At 46.1% G+C, this 21232-nt stretch overlaps 1 protein-coding gene across 1 annotated transcript in view; it reads right to left on the bottom strand.

The window, feature by feature from the left end:
• The window catches only part of LOC119976524 (golgin subfamily A member 4-like), a 1176663-nt gene that overhangs the window by 1134568 nt on the left and 20863 nt on the right, over window positions 1–21232 (bottom strand). The window contains exons 3-5 of the mRNA XM_038817077.1: window positions 12324–12359; window positions 2894–2920; window positions 731–751 (exon numbers count right to left, since the gene is read on the bottom strand). Coding sequence (XP_038673005.1) covers window positions 731–751; window positions 2894–2920; window positions 12324–12359 — 84 coding nt within the window. The remainder of the gene's footprint in view (window positions 1–730; window positions 752–2893; window positions 2921–12323; window positions 12360–21232) is intronic.

Genomic DNA, 21232 nt, shown 5'->3' with positions numbered 1-21232 from the left:
AATGGATTTTGGACAATGGTTTCATGGTCATTGTCTAGACTGTTATTGAATTCAACTCGGGTTCTTTGAGCATTATTCTTGATTGCCAGTCGACTCGCAATACGACGACGCAATTGTTTTCCCTTAACAACGTTGTAGGCATCCAGTATCCGAGAGATTTTATAGTAATACATATTTGGTCGTAATGAATGCGCATTCTGCGGCCGCTTAAGATTGCAACATTAATGAAAAAGTGGCCGTACGTAACAGATCTTTAAGGATCCATTGTGTGCACATGTTGTGATGGGAACAGAAAACACAGCTGTTGATATGCTGGCAGTAACCTAACACCCGGTAGTGGATACATGCAAAAATACTGTTTTGATCTGAATCAATGCGAAGAAGATAGACAGCTCATGCCATTTTAAGACCTGTGAAAGTCTACACAAAACATATGAGAAAAATATGTGATAATTCATGGGCGCCTTGTTGCACTGTCCAATGCTATTTTGGGTCCATCAGCAGCAAGGTTGCAACGTGGACGTATTTTAACAAAGTGGAATTGTAACTCCACGTGCAATAGTTCACAACATATTTTGTATGTCAGATATCATGGTCAATGTCAACGTCCGTATCAGAGAACCTACCAGCAAAACACACATACATAGATTTACTAAATGCTTCTCATAACGATAATGTCTGGTCGTTACTAGAGCAAGATTCAATGATAAGATTATTGTTATTTTGTTACCTCTTCTTATCCGTCTTGGCACTGTATGAGAACAACGCAAAACTTTGATGAAAGCAATCTCCTCGTTATAGAACGTTTTAAACATAAAACAACTTCACACGTTTCCCACGATGATGTGTCATGGTTCCATTTCATGAAACATTTCGGAAAGAAGCAACTAATTAAAATGCATGCAAGTTTCTTCAATATTTTGCAAAATAAAGAGATGGTTCAAATGAAATTTTGAACATTTCGGCAATGTAATTTCTAAACATAAACATTAAAACTGTGCAGTACTAATTCGTACGTTTCCGAGTAGGTGCTTCAAATATTGATCGTGTAACAGTGATCTGGGCTTTGCAATTGTTCCTGCTATGTGAATTCAGATAGGAGTTTGTTGCTCTCTTCTTTTAGAAAGTAAATAATGTTGTTGGGAAACAGGGAATTTTAGACGAACCCCCACGTCGAGAAACTGATGGGAGTGGGTGCGATGCGGATTGAACACACTTTCAGATTGTACACCCAATGTTCAAACGTATCGTGGATGTATGACTCGAATATCGTGGAGTCTCCCAACGACCAATTATTCTTAAACGAACATACTTTGAATTTAATTTGAGAACATGATTGTTTTAATCAAAGGTGAGTGAAAGGAATAGTAATATTTAGGGACTCAAAACTATCACACACATTGGTCATTTATGTGAGTTATCTAGAAACGTTGTATGTGAAGCATACCGAAATATGAGTTTTTCTATTGAAAGGGAGAAGCATCAACGATTCAAAGGAGCATATATGCACAGACTAACATGCATGGCTAAACGTAGAAGGCGTTCATCTATGTTACAATTAAACTGTTGGTAAATAGTTCATTTAAAGAATTGCAGACCACCTGTTATTCGCAATGCATCTTTAATTTGCTTAGAATGCAGTAAATTGTCAATACTTCTGAAAACAGATTCCCATTTCAAGTGGAAGGTTCAGTTTTATACAAGTAGGAGTTAATTTTCAAAAATACCTCGTTATTAGTGCTTTCCTTCGGAAAGGTTTATTGTTTGATAAATGTCAATTAATTTTAGAATCAAAATCCATCGATAATATTGAAGAACCTTCTGCAGACGGAGTCTGATACCGAACAGGACTAGTTTGGTTTATTCTAAATACTGAATTCAGGTTATTATGGAGATCCACTAAAATAACCCACGGCACACACTGTGATGCAAGATATTTTAGTAATATGTTGCCAACCTTGCTTTTTGAAATTCCAGGGTGACATCCGTGGATGCTCATTCAAAACATTGCGCCATGCTGCTGCAATGGTCATGGTGAGATTGTTGATGCTCACTGGGATAGATCGGTCAGCAACCTCTGACGTCCACAGATGTAAAGTTAGCCAGGACATCCAGAACTGATGTCTGGAAAACATTCATTATCCATAGGGCGGGTTATTACAGCCATTGCCGACAAACTGAGCACTGGAACGGCTTCAAGGCTGTGAATTCCCTTTACGTTTAATTCGCTCCATCCTGATATCAAAACGTAGGCCTGGTGAATTGGTTAGGATGTGAAGTCGAACAAAATAATAATTATTTCTGCTGAACGGGTTTCTTGCGATGAATGCACATTGCCCAACAGTGCATTCACATTAATTCACCATAAATAAAATGAAATGGAGAGTGAAAATAAATACGCTGCTTTTTTGCATCACTTCTAATTGTGGCTCTATCTCCCAATATTACATCTCATTGAGTATGTTATTTAAGTCTCATTTACGCATCTTGTGCCATATTTCATGGTTTGGAACCTGCGTATCTAACACGTGTACTTCAGTCTGAATTGGAGATGAACAATAACCTTTTTCTATTCCTTAGCCACCGCAAAGACGGAATGACGTCCTGTCCAATATACCAGCATGGGCTTATTGTCCGATGACAATTTTTTCGCTCTGAACTCTGCAGATTTCGTTTCTAGGTATCAGCAAAGTGAACCAAAATTGTTGACCGCTGCTTTTCTACCGTGGTTTATAAACGATAGAGTGAATTTTAGCATGGTTTACTACGCAATTTTATTTCAATACACAACGGTTGCCGGCGGTGCTAAAAAAAAAACGTTGAATTTACCTGTTAACAACCGGGCTGAACCAAAAATTCATTCGACTCTGAATTCAGCAGTTATGTTGCTTACCTAATATGTCGATAATTCTTCGAACATCTAAAATGAAATATTATAACATTTTTAATAGTGTCAATATTCATAAACTCTTAAAAGTCATTAAATTGATGTGAATTCTTCAAACTATAGTAACAGGAGACAATTGTATTTCCATCATCGTCGGTTTTCTGCCCGAAGTCAGGACGAAGCATAGCACTGCCACCTGCATAACAATAAGAATAAAAAGACTAGAGCAGAATCTTACGAGCAGGAACCGGGTCGGAACCTTGTGCACTAAACGTACTCGAAGCAGCTTTTGAGGCGGCAGAGACAGCCATTCCGACTTGCAGTAGCAACACGCACTTGAATGTCCAGGAACAGATATGGTGGAAACTCCAACTTTCTTTCCATCCCATCGCTTCTGGTCTTTCCACCTGCGAGTTCTGTATGTTGGATGGATTTCAGGCTGATATTCAAGCTTTATGAACGCGCATTATCTTGCCACAGAATCCTCCTGTGCAAGTTCAACCGCGTTGCTTCTAACTCAGACACAGGGACGTTAGCAACTGCGCCAGAACAGATCAATATCTATACAATGTCTATTACGTTTTCTATTAAAGAAAGTTCGTAATTTGTGCCAGATGATTTAATGCAAATCGTAACACCAACCAAACCACCATATCTACCGACCTTAAGCCTACAAGCACATTTTTGATAAGGTTACTAATTCGATATTCATTTTCTGCTATAAGGGGAAAATGGGCAAATTTAAAACTTGCTAAAACTGTTCCGCGTATTATAATAAAGATAATTTACGGCTAAGCCACGCATATTCATGAGGCTGGGCGTCTGTGACGGAAGCATAGGGATAGATATATGTCGCACGGACATGTGTACCTGTTGCAATAATTGAAAAACAGGTAATTAGAGGTTATTTGGATGTGGCGTTTCTTGTGCGGTTCAAATTTAACTTGCAGGATGCATACCGTCAAATAAGAAAAAAATAATCCTCTACATTGCGGGAAATTATGCAAAAAGAGGTTTCTGCATTTGTTATATTCTATTTTAGCAATACTTTTGCAGAGCTAGAGCAGACAAGTAAAGTTCACACATGTATTGGACAGCTGCAATAAATGAATAAACTCCGAATGCTTCAGTGTTCCCGTGAAGCCCAGTCGCAGGTTCAACGAACAACTTCTCGTATTTCAATCAGATATTTCACAGTTTTATGGACTCAACATATTCAATAATTTTAGGGCAATGCGCCGGTGCCATCCAATTTCGTCTTAACTCTGTTTCTCGCTCCACAAGTTATGGCAGGCCTGCTGAGTGTCCACAGCACTTTATGCAATATTTAATAGCTTTCTTGTTGTCTGACAGCTATTCTTCATTCGGACTGCCCAGGTAACCTAAAAAGTGTAAAGCAGAAATGCCTACTATTTCTTTGTCTAAAACAGAAATGAGCGGCTGAGAGTGCAGTGCAAATGGGAGCGGAATGGTGCGTCTCTGAAAATGACAATGGGAATGCGGGTAATCGACTTCCCAAACACAGGTCGATTTTTGAGTTATTGTGGAAAGTCCGATTGAAATTCAGAAGCTTAAATGGTCAAGTAAGGACCACGCCTCATCTCCGCTGGTGGTTTACCAGGACTGTGTTGAGTCTTGAATGCATGGACAGATCAGGAAAATATTATCAGCATCCCTGCTGGTCGTGGGTGGCTGGCACCTAGGCTGTTTATGAGTCACTGAGTGGTCTGCGACCTCCATCGATGCTCTCACAGCACGTCAGATTACATATTCACGCTCGGCGTACCCATCATGTCCCTATATCGTTCCTGTGACTTGCAAAGAGACATAGATAGGATGCAGAGCTGAGCTGAGAAGTAGCAGATGGAGTTTAAACCTGACAAGTGTGAGGTTGTCCATTTTGGAAGGACAAATATGAAAGCCGAATACAGGGTTAACGGTAGGGTTCTTGGCAATGTCGAGAAGCAGAGAGATTTTGGGGTCTATGTTCCTAGATCTTAGAAAGTTGCCACTCAAGTGGATAGAGCTGTGAAGAAGGTCTATGGTGTGCTAGCGTTCATTTGCAGAGGGATTGAATTTAAGAGCCGTGAGGTGATGACGCAGCTGTACAAAACCTTGGCACGGCCACATTCGGAGTTTTTTGTGCAGTTCTGGTCACCTCATTTTAGGAAGGATGTGGAAGATTTGGAAAAGGTGCAAAGGAGATTTACCAGGATGTTGCCTGGAATGGAGGGTACGTCTTACGAGGAAAGGTTGAGGGTGCTAGGCCTTTTCTCGATAGAACGGAGAAGGATGAGGGGCGACTTGATAAATGTTTAGAAGATGATCAGGGGAATAGACAGAGTAGACAGTCAGAGACTTTTTCCCCGGGTGGAACAAACCACTACAAGGGGACATAAATTTAAGATGAATGGTGGACCATATAGGGGGGATGTCAGAGGAAGGTGCTTTACCCAGAGAGTAGTGGGGGCATGGAATGCACTGCCTGTGGAAGTAGTTCAGTCGGAATCATTAAGGACCTTCAAGCGGCAGTTGGATATGTACATGGATTATGGTAGAATAATGGAGTGTAGATTAATTTGTTCTTGCATATTCTCCCCGTGTCTGTGTGGGTTTCACCCGCACAACCCAAAAATTTGCAGAGTAGGTGGATTGGCCACGCTAAATTGCCCCTTAATTGGAAAAAAATATTGGGTAATCTAAATTTAAAAAAAAAAAATTGTTCTTAAGGACAGCATGGCAGCATTGTGGATAGCACAATTGCTTCACAGCTGCAAGGTCCCAGTTTCGATTCAGGCTTGTGTCACTGTCTGTGCGGAGTCTGCACATCCTCCCCGTGTGTTCGTGGGTTTCCTCCAGGTGCTCCGGTTACCTCCCACAGTCCAAAGGTGTGCATGTTAGGTGGATTGGCCATGTTAAATTGCCCTTAGTGTCCAAAATTGCCCTTAGTGTTGGGTGGGGTTACAGGGTTATGCAGATATGGTGGAGGTGTTGAACTCGGGGAGGGTACTCTTTCCAAGAGCCGGTGCAGACTCGATGGGCCGAATGGCCTGCTTCAGCACTGTAAATTCTATGATAATCTATGATTAATCTAAGGCAAAGGTTCGGCACAACATCGTGGGCTTAAGGGCCTGTTCTGTGCTGTATTTTTCTATGTACTATGTCACAATTTCCTCATTCACCACTTACTTCGTTGGAAGGGAGGTATCCTGGCATGGTTTCCTTTCTCTCAGGTAGCAAAAACCTCTAGCACCTGAAAGGTCAGTTCGAGTTTAAAAACCACAAATGTAACAGTTCTAGAACATAGAACGATACAGCGCAGTACAGGCCCTTCGGCCCTCGATGTTGCACCGACATGGAAAAAAAACTAAAGGCCATCTAACCTACACTATGCCCTTATCATCCATATGCTTATCCAATAAATTTTTTAATGCCCTCAATGTTGGCGAGTTCACTACTGTTGCAGGTTGGGCATTCCACGGCCTCACAACTCTTTGCGTAAAAAACCCACCTCTGACCTCTGTCCTATATCTATTACCCCTCAATTTAAGGCTATGTCCCCTCGTGCTAGCCACCTCCATCCGCGGGAGAAGGCTCTCGCTGTCCACCCTATCTAACCCTCTGATCATTTTGTATGCCTCTATTAAGTCACCTCTTAACCTTCTTCTCTCTAACGAAAACAACCTCAAGTCCATCAGCCTTTCCTCATAAGATTTTCCCTCCATACCAGGCAACATCCTGGTAAATCTCCTCTGCACCCGTTCCAAAGCTTCCACGTCCTTCCTATAATGAGGCGACCAGAACTGTACGCAGTACTCCAAATGCGGCCGTACTAGAGTTTTGTACAACTGCACCATGACCTCATGGCTCCGGAACTCAATCCCTCTACCAATAAAGGCCAACACACCATAGGCATTCTTCACAACCCTATCAACCTGGGTGGCAACTTTCAGGGATCTATGTACATGGACACCGAGATCCCTCTGCTCATCCACACTACCAAGAATTTTACCATTAGCTAAATATTCCGCATTCCTGTTATTCTTTCCAAAGTGAATCACCTCACACTTCTCCACATTAAACTCCATTTGCCACCTCTCAGCCCAGGTCTGCAGCTTATCTATGTCCCTCTGTAACCTGCAACATCCTACCGCACTGTCTACAACTCCACCGACTTTAGTGTCGTCTGCAAATTTACTCACCCATCCTTCTGCGCCCTCCTCTAGGTCATTTATAAAAATGACAAACAGCAACGGCCCCAGAACAGATCCTTGTGGTACGCCAATCGTAACTGAACTCCATTCTGAACATTTCCCATCAACTATCACTCTCTGTCTTCTTTCAACTAGCCAATTTCTGATCAACATCTCTAAATCACCCTCAATCCCCAGCCTCCGTATTTTCTGCAATAGCCGACCGTGGGGAACCTTATCAAACGCTTTACTGAAATCCATATACACCACATCAACTGCTCTACCCTCGTCTACCTGTTCAGTCACCTTCTCAAAGAACTCGATAAGGTTTGTGAGGCATGACCTACCCTTCACAAAACCATGCTGACTATCCCTAATCATATTATTCCTATCTAGATGATTATAAATCGTATCTTTTATAATCCTCTCCAAGACCTTACCCACCACAGACGTTAGGCTCACCGGCCTATAGTTACCGGGGTTATCTCTACTCCCCTTCTTGAACAAAGGGACCACATTTGCTATCCTCCAGTCCTCTGGCACTATTCCTGTAGCCAATGATGACCTAAAAATCAAAGCCAAAGGCTCAGCAATCTCTTCCCTGGCTTCCCAGAGAATCCTAGGATAAATCCCATCCGGCCCCGGGGACTTACCTATTTTCACCTTGTCCAGAATTGCCAACACTTCTTCCCTACGCACCTCAATGCCATCTATTCTAATAACACCAGGTTAAAGTCCAACAGGTTTGTTTCAAACACGAGCTTTCGGAGCACGGCTCCTTCTTCAGGTGAAGGAGCCGTGCTCCGAAAGCTCGTGTTTGAAACAAACCTGTTGGACTTTAACCTGGTGTTGTAAGACTTCTTACTGTGCTCACCCCAGTCCAACGCCGGCATCTCCACATCATCTATTCTAATAGCCTGGATCTCAGCATTCTCCTCCACAATATTATCTTTTTCTTGAGTGAATACTGACGAAATGTATTCATTTAGTATCTCGCTTATCTCCTCAGCCTCCACACACAACTTCCCACCACTGTCCTTGACTGGCCCTACTCTTACCCTAGTCATTCTTTTATTCCTGACATACCTATAGAAAGCTTTTGGGTTTTCCTTGATCCTACCTGCCAAAGACTTTTCATGTCCCCTCCTTGCTCGTCTCAGCTCTCTCTTTAGATCCTTCCTCGCTTCCTTGTAACTATCAAGCGCCCCAACTGAAACTTCATGCCTCATCTTCACATAGGCCTCCTTCTTCCTCTTAACAAGAGATTCCACTTCTTTGGTAAACCACGGTTCCCTCGCTCGACCCCTTCCTCCCTGCCTGACTCGTACGTACTGATCAAGAACATGCAATAGCTGTTCCGTGAACAAGCTCCACATATCCAGTGTGCCCAACCCTTGCAGCCTACTTCTCCAACCAACACATCCTAAGGCATGTCTAATTGCATCATAATTGCCCTTCCCCCATCTATAACTCTTGCCCTGCGGGGTATACTTATCCCTTTCCATCACTAAGTAAAGGTCACCGAATTGTGGTCACTGTTTCCAAAGTGCTCACCTACCTCCAGATCTAACACCTGGCCTGGTTCATTACCCAAAACCAAATCCAATGTGGCCTCGCCTCTTGTTGGCCTGTCAACATATTGTGTCAGGAAACCCTCCTGCACACATTGTACAAAGAACGACCCATCTAATGTACTCGAACTATATCTTTTCCAGTCAATATTTGGAAAGTTAAAGTCTCCCATAACAACTACCCTGTTACTTTCGCTCTTTTCCAGAATCATCTTCGCCATCCTTTCCTGTACATCCCTAGAACTATTAGGTGGCCTATAGAAAACTCCTAACAGGGTGACCTCTCCTTTCCTGTTTCTAACCTCAGCCCATACTACCTCAGAAGAAGAGTCCCCATCTAGCATCCTTTCCGCCACCGTAATACTGTCCTTGACTAGCAGCGCCACACCTCCCCCTCTTTTGCCCCCTTCTCTGAGCTTACTAAAACACCTAAACCCCGGAACCTGCAACAACCATTCCTGTCCCTGCTCTATCCATGTCTCTGAAATGGCCACAACGTCGAAGTCCCAGGTACCAACCCATGCTGCCAGTTCCCCTACCTTATTTCGTATACTCCTGGCATTGAAGTAGACACACTTCAAACCACCTACCTGAACACTGGCACCCTCCTGCGAAGTCAAATCTGTGCTCCTGTCCTCTATACTCTCAATCTCCCGTACCCCAAAACTACAATCCAGGTTCCCATGTTCTGCTTGAAGAACGTCGAGAGACAGGAAATCTGAAGCAAGAGGAGAATCAGCTTAAGATCTGTTGTTAGGCAATTTATTTTAATATATCATAGATAGTGTCAGGGCATTTATAAAATCATGGAAGAAATCAACCAGAGTCAACAAGTTATTGTGAAAGAACATTTTTGTTTGACAAATTGTTAACATTCTTACTGTGTGGGGAAAAAAAGGATAAGCAGAGCAACTGTATTGTATTTTGATTTCCAAATGTATTTCGATAATGTGCCACAAAATCGTACTGGACAAGATTGGACCTCATCGTGTTGCGGATAATGCATTAGCATGAATAGAGGATTAAATAATAAAAATAAATGAACAGTAGGGAGAAACGGGCCATTTTGAGGTTGGAAAAAATGTAACTTGTGAGTGCCTCAAGTATTAAGTCAGATTTCTGAACTATTCCTAACATGCATTGATAGGACCATAAGACCATGAAACTTAGGAGCAGAGTTATGCCATTCTGCCTATCAAGTCTGCACCGCCTTTTGATCGTGGCTGATATGTTCCTCACCTCCATTCTCCAGTCTTTTCCCGTAGCCCCGTTACCCTTATGAATCCAGATCCCATCCACCCCTGTCGTCAAAACACTCAGTGATTTGGACTCCACATATTTGTGCGGCAATGAGTTCCCCAGATTCACTATTCTCTGGCTGAATACATTCTTCCTCGTCTGTGTTTTGTGGGCCATCGCTTCAGCCTGAGGCCGTACCTTCGCGAACTAGTCTCTCCTACTAGTGGAAGCATCTTCTCCACATCCACGCTAGGCCTCTCGGTATTCCCCCTCATCCCTCATCCTTCTGAACTCAATTGACTACAGACCCAGTGTCCCCAGCGCTCCTCATTAGCCTGTCTTTCCTAGTATCATACTTACGAACGCCCCCAGCATCCCTCCAAGGCCAGCATATCCTTCCTTAGATTCGGGACCGAAAACTGCTGACAATATTCCGAATGGAGTCTGACCAGAGACAGGAAACACCTGTTTTCGTCTTATAGCCATCTCTAAATTAATGCTAACATTCCGACCAACCAGCTGAACCTGCAGTTGAGGATCCTGAACCAGAATTCCTAAGTTCCTTTGTCCGAAGCCTTTGCCCATTTCGAAAGTAGTCCATGCCTCCATTCTTGCTACCAAAGTATATAACCTCACACGTTTCCATGCTGTATTTTATCTGTCACTTCTTTGCCCATTCTGCTAGCCTATCCGTGTCCTTCTGCCAATGACCTGTCCCTTTACATATATTGGAATCACCGGAAAGCTTAGCAGCAATGCCCTCAGTCCCTTCTTCCATGTATATCCTTCTTAATGTATATACTGAATATCTGTGGTCCCACCACTGACCCAGCGGAACACCACTATTCACCGGCTGCCATCCTGCAAAATTCCCGCTTTTCCCTACTGTATTCTCCAAGCCAGCCAATCCACTATCCATGCCACTCCCTTGCCCCTAACACAATGGGCTCTTATCTTATTTAGCTTGTCTGGCCCTGTCAGGTCGTCTGGAAATTCACACTGATGTGGTCCACTGGCTCCCCTTTGTCTAATTTCCTCACTACCTCCTCAATTAGTTCTAACATATTAGTCAAGCCAGATCTCCCTTTGTCGAAGCCGTTCTGATTCAGCCCAATTTTACCAAGTACTCCACAGTCTCATCCTTAATAATGGACTCCATTCCGAATGGTTCACTGTTGCTGCTATTTTCTTCTCACCTTATGATCAATGGCCACTGGTAAGATGGCCCTGCTGAGATAATGAGCTGCCGGCCCGACAGTTAGCACATTGCGTTTGGGGTGAGCTTGGCACTGCCTATGCGCAATTGATTATCTGACCCCATATTGTGCGCCTGGTTCCCACAAATGGCTGATGTATTTTCACCCTGTCATTGAAGCCAATTGTCCGGATACCTGTCAGGGGAACAATATTCCAGCCATAATGCTATTACTTCCCGACTTGTATGACATCAAAGTATGTGGGCGCCGCTGGAGAATCCACGGTTATTGCCCGACCATAATTACTTTTGACAAGATGATTCAGGTCTTACTTCGTGGCAATTGCTATTCGCGTGGCGTGAGTGCACCCACATTCCTGTTTAAGAGAATAATCCAAGATGTTGATACAATGACATTGAGGGAATCTTGATATCTACCACACCAGAATGAGAATGGCCAACTACTGGAGGGGAGTTTACCACTCGGGGTTTTACAGATAAACTATATATTTCCTGTGGGTAACAGAGGTCGCGATTTTGGAAGATGCTTTTGTTGAAGCCGAAGAAGCTAGCAGGTGATCGATACTTGAGAAAAACTGGACCTGCCGGATTTACAAAGTACGGGTTGGATACTAATCAATCAACTCTACTTTGGCCAGGCAGGGAAAGGAGATTTTGAGTTTAGGTCGGCACGAATCCACGCATACGCGAACCATTCCATGAGATAACTGCCTTGTTGGTAGACGACAAGATTTGGACGTAAGGTGGGCAGATATATGCCGCTAAAATCCAAGCTTATGAATTTATTTTATAACCACAATAACAGTATGGCCATTCCAGTCGAATTTACGATGACCCAGTTATGTTGAATGTTGGGCATTCCACGATAAGATCTTTGAACCGCAAGGATGGATGCTCATATTTGCCTTCACTGGAATACGCATGTTTGGCTACCCTAAGCTTCACCATCATTATCTAGCCCTCACTTTTCAAATGCTCGGGAACAAAATCAATCCAATGTCCTTAGTACCATGGTAATTCCCTGGGCTTTAAATAATCAGTACATTTAGTTGACGAATCAATTCTTCTAGGTGTACACATAATTGTGGAAATCCAGGATTGCACTGAAAGCAGGATATATCACGCTTGAAGGTTTCAAATGGTCACTGGGACATTGGTTATGAGTAGACGGGATCAGGTTAGCATTTGGAGCATTGCCTAAAAGTAAATTCATTTACCTGTTTTCGCTTGGCGATGCTTGATCACAATTGGTACTGAAGCATAAAATAAAGGTAAAATAAACAATTTATATTTGAGGATATTTTGGATGGCTCCTGCTTGAGGCGTGTTTTTAGGAGTTTTAAAGTAAGGTCCGGGGGGCAATTTGCGAATGATCGAATGAAGGAATATACAAGGAAGGCACAGGATGTCAAAAGGAATAAGAAAAACAGCCGCGAAGAATGGAGGGTGAGAGGACCAACCGGCAGCTAGCAAGATGTTGGAGCTGGACTGCCAGGTGGGGCGCCCTGCTGACAGCAGAGAGGATGACTGAGGGGGTGTATTTGGAGTTGAAGAAGCAGTTTGAGAAGCAGATGGGGGCGTTGAGGAAGGAGATGGCGCTGGCGTTGAAGACGTTGGCAGAGAAGGCAATTTCCCCAGTGAGAGTACGCCCAAAGTGAGGGAACAGGACGAGAAGATGAAGGGGGTGGAGGAGGCCATGTCACAAGCACAGCGTTCAACTCACCTCGATGGGGGAAAGCTGTGGAGAGTGGTCGAGGCGAATAAAGTGCTTCGAGGAAACATAGTCAACCGCTCGCGCGGCAAAATTTGAGGGTTGTGCGCAGAACTGATGGGGGAGGGTAAGGAACCCTCCCAGTATGAACTCAACCCATCGGTCGCTGAGGCCAAATCCAAAGTTAAATGAACCGCCAAAGGCAGTGATCATCTGCTTGCGCAAGTACCACATGAAGGATAAGGTGTTGAACTGGGTGAAACAGAAACTGGAGGTGCAGTGGGCTGGTGCCGGAGTGCACATATACCGAAGGTGGATCTGGCAAAGAGGCGAGTGGCTTTCAGCCGAGTGAACAACAGCGGAGTGTGATTTGGTGTGGTGTATCCACTGAAGCTGAAGGTGATCTACAATGCCAGAGATTTCTCCTGAATTTACTAACATTACTGGGTGGCGAATGCGGAGAAGGTAAGGAGCTGGGTTATTAGGGGACTTCCAGTGAGTTAGAATGAAGGAGAGTCTGTGTCGGGGGTCGGAGCTGAAGGCGTTGGCAACAGCACCTCTCTGGATGGCCTCAGGGAAATACTCAGGGTCGGTGACTGGTAGAAGTAGCGAAGTTGAATACCTGGATGCAGTTGCGCCAGCATTTTAGAGTGGTGCAGAGTAAAGGGAAATGCCGATTAAGGGGAATCAGAGATCTGAAACAGGGAAGTGGGATGGGAGCTTTCAGAGATGGGAGTAGAAGGGAGTCAGGGCATTAAAGCATTTGTTTCTAGGGGGCCGATTTGCGGGACTGAAAGAACAGGTGGCTAAATGTGGGTTGGGGCAGGAGGAAATGTTTAGGTGTATGCAGGTCTGATAAATCCTAAGAAGCAGGTAAAGAGCTTTCCGGTAGCGCCGGCCTCCACACTGTTGGAGGATGTGCTGATGACAGGGGGAATGGAGAAGGGGATGGTGTCGGTGATTTATCGGGCGAATCTGGGAGAAGAGAAGTGAGGGAACGCCTGGAGAGGATTAAGACAAAGTGGGAGGAAGAGCTGGAAGGGGGCATGGAGAAGAGGTTGTGTTATGACGTACTCCGGAAGGTGAATTTCTCAACTTTGTGCGCGAGGTTGGGGCTGATACGGCTGAAGGTGGTGCATAGGTTGCACCTCACAAAGGGATAAGCCAACACTTTAAGGGAGTAGAGGATGTCTGTGAATGTTGCGGGGAGGGGCCGCAAACCAGGTTCATATATTTTGGCCCTGTCCAAACCTGGAGGGGTGTTGGAAGACGGATTTCAGGGTAATTTCGAAGGAGGTACAAGTAAGGCTTGAGCCAGCTCTTCTGAAGGCTATATTCGTGTTCTCGGATGCGCCAGGGTTAGAAACGGGTGTGGAGGCAGGTGTCTTAGCCTTCACCTCGCTGATCGCACAAAGGCGGATCCTGTTACGGTGGAGGTCAGTTTCTCTTGGAGATTTTACCACTCAAGAGGGGAAGGATAGAATGTTTCTGCAATTCATCAACTTTGTTCATTACACAATTTCAAGAATTGATGACATCGAACATTGGTGTGTGGGGAACTCTGTATGTTGTTGGTGACTATATGGATGGGCGGTGGATTCCTGAGTCCTTTCTTTGAGTTTGTATTTAAAATGTATGGGGTTGTGTGGGGGTTGGTGGGAGGAAGGGTTCGTTGACCAGGGGACTGACATTGTATTTGTTACCGTTGATTGTTTGCTGGTGGGTGTAAATTTGGATGAAATTGTGGAAAAGAAAGAATATAAAAATATATTTTTTTAAAGTACTTTAATTTTACTTCATATCAATCGATGTTTTCAGCATGTTTTTTCCTGAATTCAAAATACGTTTTCTTATAACCTGTACGCATTTCATTTCTAAGGATCATGCCCACTTATATAGGATCACTGGGAGCATATCTTATTCTGTGACACAGTGAAGCCAATCGGCGAATAATGATAATCGTTATTAGTGTCACAAGTAGGCTTACATTAACAGTGCACTGTACACTTCTGGTGGCGTTCGCGAACCGAGCAGCCGCAGCTAAGGCGCTCCCGTAGGTCCACAAAATCACGGGGTTTCCTTGCGGTTTTGTAAAAAAATTAAAGCCCCACGAAACCGGCCCTGTCTCCCTCTCTCTGTCCAGGTGCCAATGCTCCGTTTCACGGAGCTGAAGAAGGGGGGGAACGCGAGAGAGGAGGGACTTGTCCCTGTGTGCTGCCCGTGGAGGAGGGGGGGGGGGTCAAGAGTCGGAGCACGCAGAATATAAGACAAAAAAAAAGCAATTTTTTTTTCTCTCCTGAAATTTTCACAAAACTCTTTGGGAAAAAAAAACTTTTTAAAAGAAAATTCCTGTTTAATAAACGAAACCGTTCGGGTTTTTTCTTTGGGGAATAAAAATAATAACTTATTTTCTCACCGAAATCCAGCAAAAAGAGAAAGGCACATAAAAGAAATATGCCTCAAATAATAATAAATCGGGGGGGTGGCGAGATGTCAGAAGGAGCAGCAGCGAAGGCGAAGGTACAAGGCAGGAGCTGCGGCCGCGCAGGCAGAAGGCCCCATGAGGCGAGACAGAAGTTCAGGTGAACCAGGAAGCGGAAAAGGTGGCGAGTCAAGCAGCGGAGCAGGAACAGGACGCGGCGACGATCCCCCGCAACACCCCCCCCCCCTCCAAACCACCACAGAGGGGGAGGAATGGAGAAGCGTGCTGAAACCGAGATAAACGTCATATAGGAGGAAATAAAAACCGATAAACGCCATGAGGAGGCACTCAGGATGGAGCTCCACACACTGATGAAGGAGATGCTGGCGGACACAATGGACAAAATGCAGCGAACCTTCGATGTCCTGGAAAGGAAGGTGGAGACGCAGGTGAAAACAATTCTGGAGTTGAAGAGGGCCGCCTTGGGCCAGAGTGACAGGGTGGTATCTCAGAAAAGCGAGGTGAAAACCCAGGGGAGGCAGAGAGAAAGTGGGGGACCTGGAAAATAGTTCCAGGTGGCAAAATATTAAAATAGCGAGTCTGCCAGGGGGAATGGAGGGCAGAGACCAAATAGGCCACGTTACCCAAATGCTGGGCAAGCCAGTGGAACGGGAGAAACTTCCAAACCCCCCAGAAATCGACAGGGTGCACAAGTCACTTCGACCAAGGCCCAAAGCTGGGAAGCAGCCTAGAGTGATTATAGTGAAGCTGCACCAGTCCCAAGACAGGGAAAATATCCTAAAGTGGGCGCCGCAGACGAAATCGAGCACGTGGGAAGGGAAGATCATATGGTTATACCAGGACATTAAGGTGGACCTGGCCAAAAGCACGGTTGAATTAACAGGGCCAAATCAGCACTCTACAAAAGTAATGTGAAATTTGGGATGGTATTCCCGGTCAAACTCGAGGTAACATTTGAGGGGAAGGAGCTGTATTTTAACACCTCAGCGGCGGCTGAGGATTTTGTTAGATCGAACAAATTGGGAGAGGAGCAGCCGCAGTGGACATCATGAAAGTGACAAGGATGGAAAAGAAAGGAAGAATTGGTCCAAAGAGTGGAGGACAGACCGCAAACAGAGACAATATGATAACACAAGTGTTTGTTGTACTGCACGGGACTGTGCTGACTCATTCCCGGGCTCTGTCCATCTCTCAATGCAATGAGGGGGAGCGGAGCAAGGTAAATGAGAGTGAGAAAGGTGGACAGGGGGATGAGACAAGGCCGAGCAAAAGGAAGGTAAAACAGGTCCAGACCAGGGCAAGTACTGGGAGGGGGGCCGTCGTGCGAGCGAGGAGGGCCAACACGGGAAGGCAGGAAGAAAGGAGGGCTGTGGCACGCCTCTCATGTGAGCGGCAGCGCCTGACACAAAGGGAAGGACAGGGCAGAAGGGGGGAAGAACACGGGGGGGGGGGGGGCAGAGGGACAGGGATTATGGAGGGCAGAGGAGGCGGGGGGAGAGATCAGAACAAAAGAGAAGCAAAGAGAAGTGTGAGGTAGATAAGCAGAACGACCATAACCTCGGCGGGCATGGAGAAGGGCAAGGAACAACTATGGCGCCACAAACAGCCACTCGGGAGGGCTTCAGGGTGAAGGGAAACTCTGGGGTGCAGGGTCTCAGCCACGTGGCAAACATATAGCTGGCGGCCATGTTGGGTGCCTCCTGGGCAAAGGGAAACCGCGGAGTGCTGGAGCCTGATCTCATGGTGCGGGCGGTGACTGTGGCCACTTTGCATGGCTCCCTAACAAAGGGAAACCCCAGAGTGCAGTGACACGTCCACAAGTTACGTATGGGTGATCTGGCAGGATTACAGGGTCAAAAACCCCACCAAGATTGTTACACTTAAGAAGCCTAAAAGCAGACATAATCTACCTACACGAGATGCACCTGAGGGAGAAGAACGGACTGCTGGTAAGGAATGGCTGGGTGGGATAAATGTACCAGTCATGCTACGGGACGGGGGCAAGGGGGTAGCAATCTTAATTAGCAAGAGGACGAGGTTTACGAAAACCATGATAGTTATGGACCCAGCAGGACGGTACATCATGGTCAGCAGTGTCCTGGAAGGGGCACCGGTCATAGTGGTGAATGTGTACGCTCCTAACTGGGATGACACAGAATTCATAAATGGCGGAAATCCCCGACCTTGACACACAACGACTGATCATGCGACGGCGACATCAACTCCGTACAGGACCCACTGACCGACCGATCAAACCCCAGAGCAGGGGAAAAGGCTGGCATGGCTAGGGAACTAGGAGCATTTATGGAGCAGATGGGGGCTGTGGACCCATGGGGGTTCATGTCCCCGGGAGAGAAGGAATTTTCATACTCCTCACAAACACACAAGGTATATACCCATATTAACTTCTTTGCAGTGGGGAAATCGTTGCTTCCAGGAATCACGGAAACAAAGTATTCCACGATCGTTATCTCCGACCATACTCCACACTATATGGATGTGTGGGTGGAGACAGACCGGGCTCAGAACCCGACGTGGCTGGACACGGACCTGTTGGCCTACAAGGCCTTCTGTCAAAAGACATTGCGGGACATAGGCGACTATGTTCGTAACAATGAAAACGAGGTCTCACCCTCCATGTTCTGGGAGGCACTTAAAGCCATGAGGCTTTAAACAACAAGGCAAGCAGAGACAGGGAGGAAAGGGTGGCCAGGCAAAAATTGGTGGACCCCATCCTACAAGTTGACAGAAAATACTCCCAGATCCCGACCCTAGAACTGCTGGCGCAGAGAAAAAAGCTGCAAATTGACTTTAACTTGCTATTCGCGAAGAAAGCAGTTAACGAACTCTGCTAGACACGGGTTGGGGGGGCTTCTACGAACAGGGAGACACAGGCTGGATGTCAATTGGCTTACCAGCCGAGAAAGCCGGCAGCCACGAGAGAAATAGCGCAGGTAAAGGACAGCAGAGGCGGGCTGGTAACAGAACCAAAGGAGGTCAATTGGGCATTTGAGACCTTCTACCGGGCACTGGACGTCTGTGCATCCCTCACTGGGGGCGTGGGGATGAAACAGTTCCAAGACGAACTGGAACTTCCAATTCTAGGGGAGTACAGAAGGGGATAACTGGAAGCACCAATAGATCTGGGAGAAATCATGAGGACCATCAGGTCCATGCAGGCGGTGAAGGTACCGGACTCACCGGCAATGGGCACCTTGCCCCTACACAAGCACAGGCCTCACTTTCACTGATTCACCAAAAAGATAAAGACCTAACCGAATGTGGATTATACAGACACATTTCACTGCTGAACGTGGATGTGAAAATACTCGCAAAGGTCCTGGCCAAAAGGCTGGAGGACTGTGTACCAGAGGTGGAAGCAGAGGACCAAACGGGCTTTGTCAATGGTAGGCTGCTCACAGCGAACATCAGCCTGCTGCCGAACGTAGTAACAACCCGCCCCCCGGAGAGAACACCAGTGGTGATCGTTTCCCTGGATACAGAAAAGTCCCTCGACAGAGTCCAATGGAAATATCTCCTCGAGCTACTGGAACAGTTTGGGCTCGGAGCGGGGTTCACCACCTGGGTGAAGCTCCTGTACAATACTCCTAAAGCGAGCATCCGAACTAACACCACCAACTCGAGTGCATCCAGTTGCAGAGAGGATCGATACAGGGCTTCCCCTGGCCATAGCCCTGCAGGACGCGAAAAGCTGGAAGGGAATCCGGAGAGGAGGCAGAGAGCACAACGTCTCACTCTATACAGATGACCTGCTCCTCTATATCTCGAAGCCACATGGGGGACTGAAGGCAATACTGCAAATACTTCAAGAGTTTGGAACCATCATGTGTTACAAACTTAACGTGGGCCAAAGTGCGCCATTCGCAGTGAACCCTAATGGGGGAGCGGGAGCTGGAGGGGCTCCCATTCAAAATGGCCCAGAACATATTCCACTACCTGGGGCTCTAGATAGCAAGAGACTGGACACAGATCCACAAGTGGAACCTGACCAGCCTGGTGGAGGAAGTAAGAAGAAACCTTCAAAGGTTGGGCTCACTCCCACTCTCCCTGGCGGGGTGGGTCCAGACGATCAAGATGGACGGACTGCCAAGGTTCCTCTTCCTGTTTAGGTCCATTGCGATCTTCATCCCCAAGGCCTTTCTCCAAAAAGTAGACAGTCTAATCATTGCGTTTATGTGTGTGGGAGGGGGGCGTGGTAAGCATCCGAGGATTCCCAAACAGACACTTCAAAGAAGGAAAATCAATGGGGGCTTGGCCTTACCAAACCTACAATACGACCACTGGGCAGCAACAGTAGAAAGAGTGAGGGGATGGGTACAAGAACCCGATACGGATTTGTACAAATGGAGGAAGCATCCTCTAATGGGATGACCCTCCGGGCCCTGGCCATAGCAGCACCCATCCTCCTCAACAAGGTACACAACGAGCCCAGTGGTAACGGCCACGCTCAGAAAGTGGACCCAGCTGAGACAACACTTCCGAATAACCAAAATGTCCCCCATGGCTCCCATGTGCGGCGATAACAGACACCCCCAGCCTTGCTGGATACCACCTTCAAAAGATGGATGCATGATGAAGGCACACTGATGGTCGGAAACTTCTACGTAGGCACAGACTGGCAACACTAGATGAACTGACGAGGAACTAGAAACTAGCAAAATGACAGGAAATGAGACACCTCCAAATAAAATCCTTCCTCCCCAAAAAAGCAATAGGGTACCCGGGGCCCCAACAACCACACTACCAGAGGACCTGATAGGCACAAGCAACGGGAAGAGGGAGCTATGTGGAAAAATATACAGACAGCTACTGGACATAGCCCAAACACCACTCGACGAGACCAGACAAAAATGGGAGGACAAACTGTGGACAGAGGTAGGGTGGGGACGCTGGAGCGAAGGGCTGAGCAGGGCTAACTCCACCTCCTCCTTCGCAAGGCTAAGCCTAATGCACCTCAAAGTGGTGCACAGAGCGCACCTAACCAGAATCCAAATGAGTAGGTTCTTCCCGGAATGGGAGGTTAAATGTGAACGGGGTCAGAGAGGCCCGGCCAACCACACCAATATGTTTTGGGCTTGACCCAAACTTGCTGGGTTCTGGGAAACCTTTTCAGAGGCAATATCCAAGGTTGTGGGAGTGAGGACATGCCCGAGAGTGGCAATCTTAAAGGCATTGGAGCAGCCAGAGTTAGAAATCGGGAAGGGGGTCAACGCCTCAGCTTTTGCTTCCCTAATGGCACGCTGGAGAATTCTGCTCTGCTGGTGATCGGCAGCACCACCCAAAGCTGCAGACTGGCTCACTGACCTTTCGGAATTTCTCCACTTGGAGAAGATTAAGTAAGACTTTCGAGGGTCAGGGGAAGGCTTCCTGGATACTTGGGGGGCTGTTTGCCGGCCTTGCCAAAACCTGCACGAGGCCAGCAATAAGGAGTAAGCGAATAAGATTCTTTTTTAAATCCGCCAAGATAGATGAGGTACCAAAAGACTGTGCATCCCGGGGAGGGGGTAGGCAGAAGGAAGCTGGGGAAACCACGAGAGATGGGGGGTACTTCTTTCTATTCTTTCGGTAAAATAAAATAAAAGCACAGCCGAAGCCCAGGGGAAAGGGGGCGGACAATGGGGAAGGAGGAGGAACCATAGACGATCCACAGGGCAATGAAATGCATATAAGGTCAGTTAAACAAAATACAAAATAAACCTCTCTGTATAATATAGGAAATTAGCGCGGGCGAGAAAAATGTGATGTGTATATATACAACTGTATATAAATGTGAGAAATGCCAATAAAACGATGTTTAAAAACACTGCAATTAAGGTACTGTGAAAATCTCCTAGACACCACACTCCAGCGTCTGTTTGGGTTCACTGAGGTAGAATGCAGAATGTTCAATTCACCTATCAAGCACGTCTTTCGAGACTTGAGGAACGAAAGCAGTGCATCTGGAGACAATA

Source organism: Scyliorhinus canicula, chromosome 13 (genome assembly GCF_902713615.1).
Source record: "Scyliorhinus canicula chromosome 13, sScyCan1.1, whole genome shotgun sequence".
In the NCBI taxonomy this organism is placed as follows: Eukaryota; Metazoa; Chordata; class Chondrichthyes; order Carcharhiniformes; family Scyliorhinidae; genus Scyliorhinus; species Scyliorhinus canicula.
The sequence above is the reverse complement of the archived record's forward strand: the minus strand, read 5'-3'. Positions and strand labels throughout refer to the sequence as shown.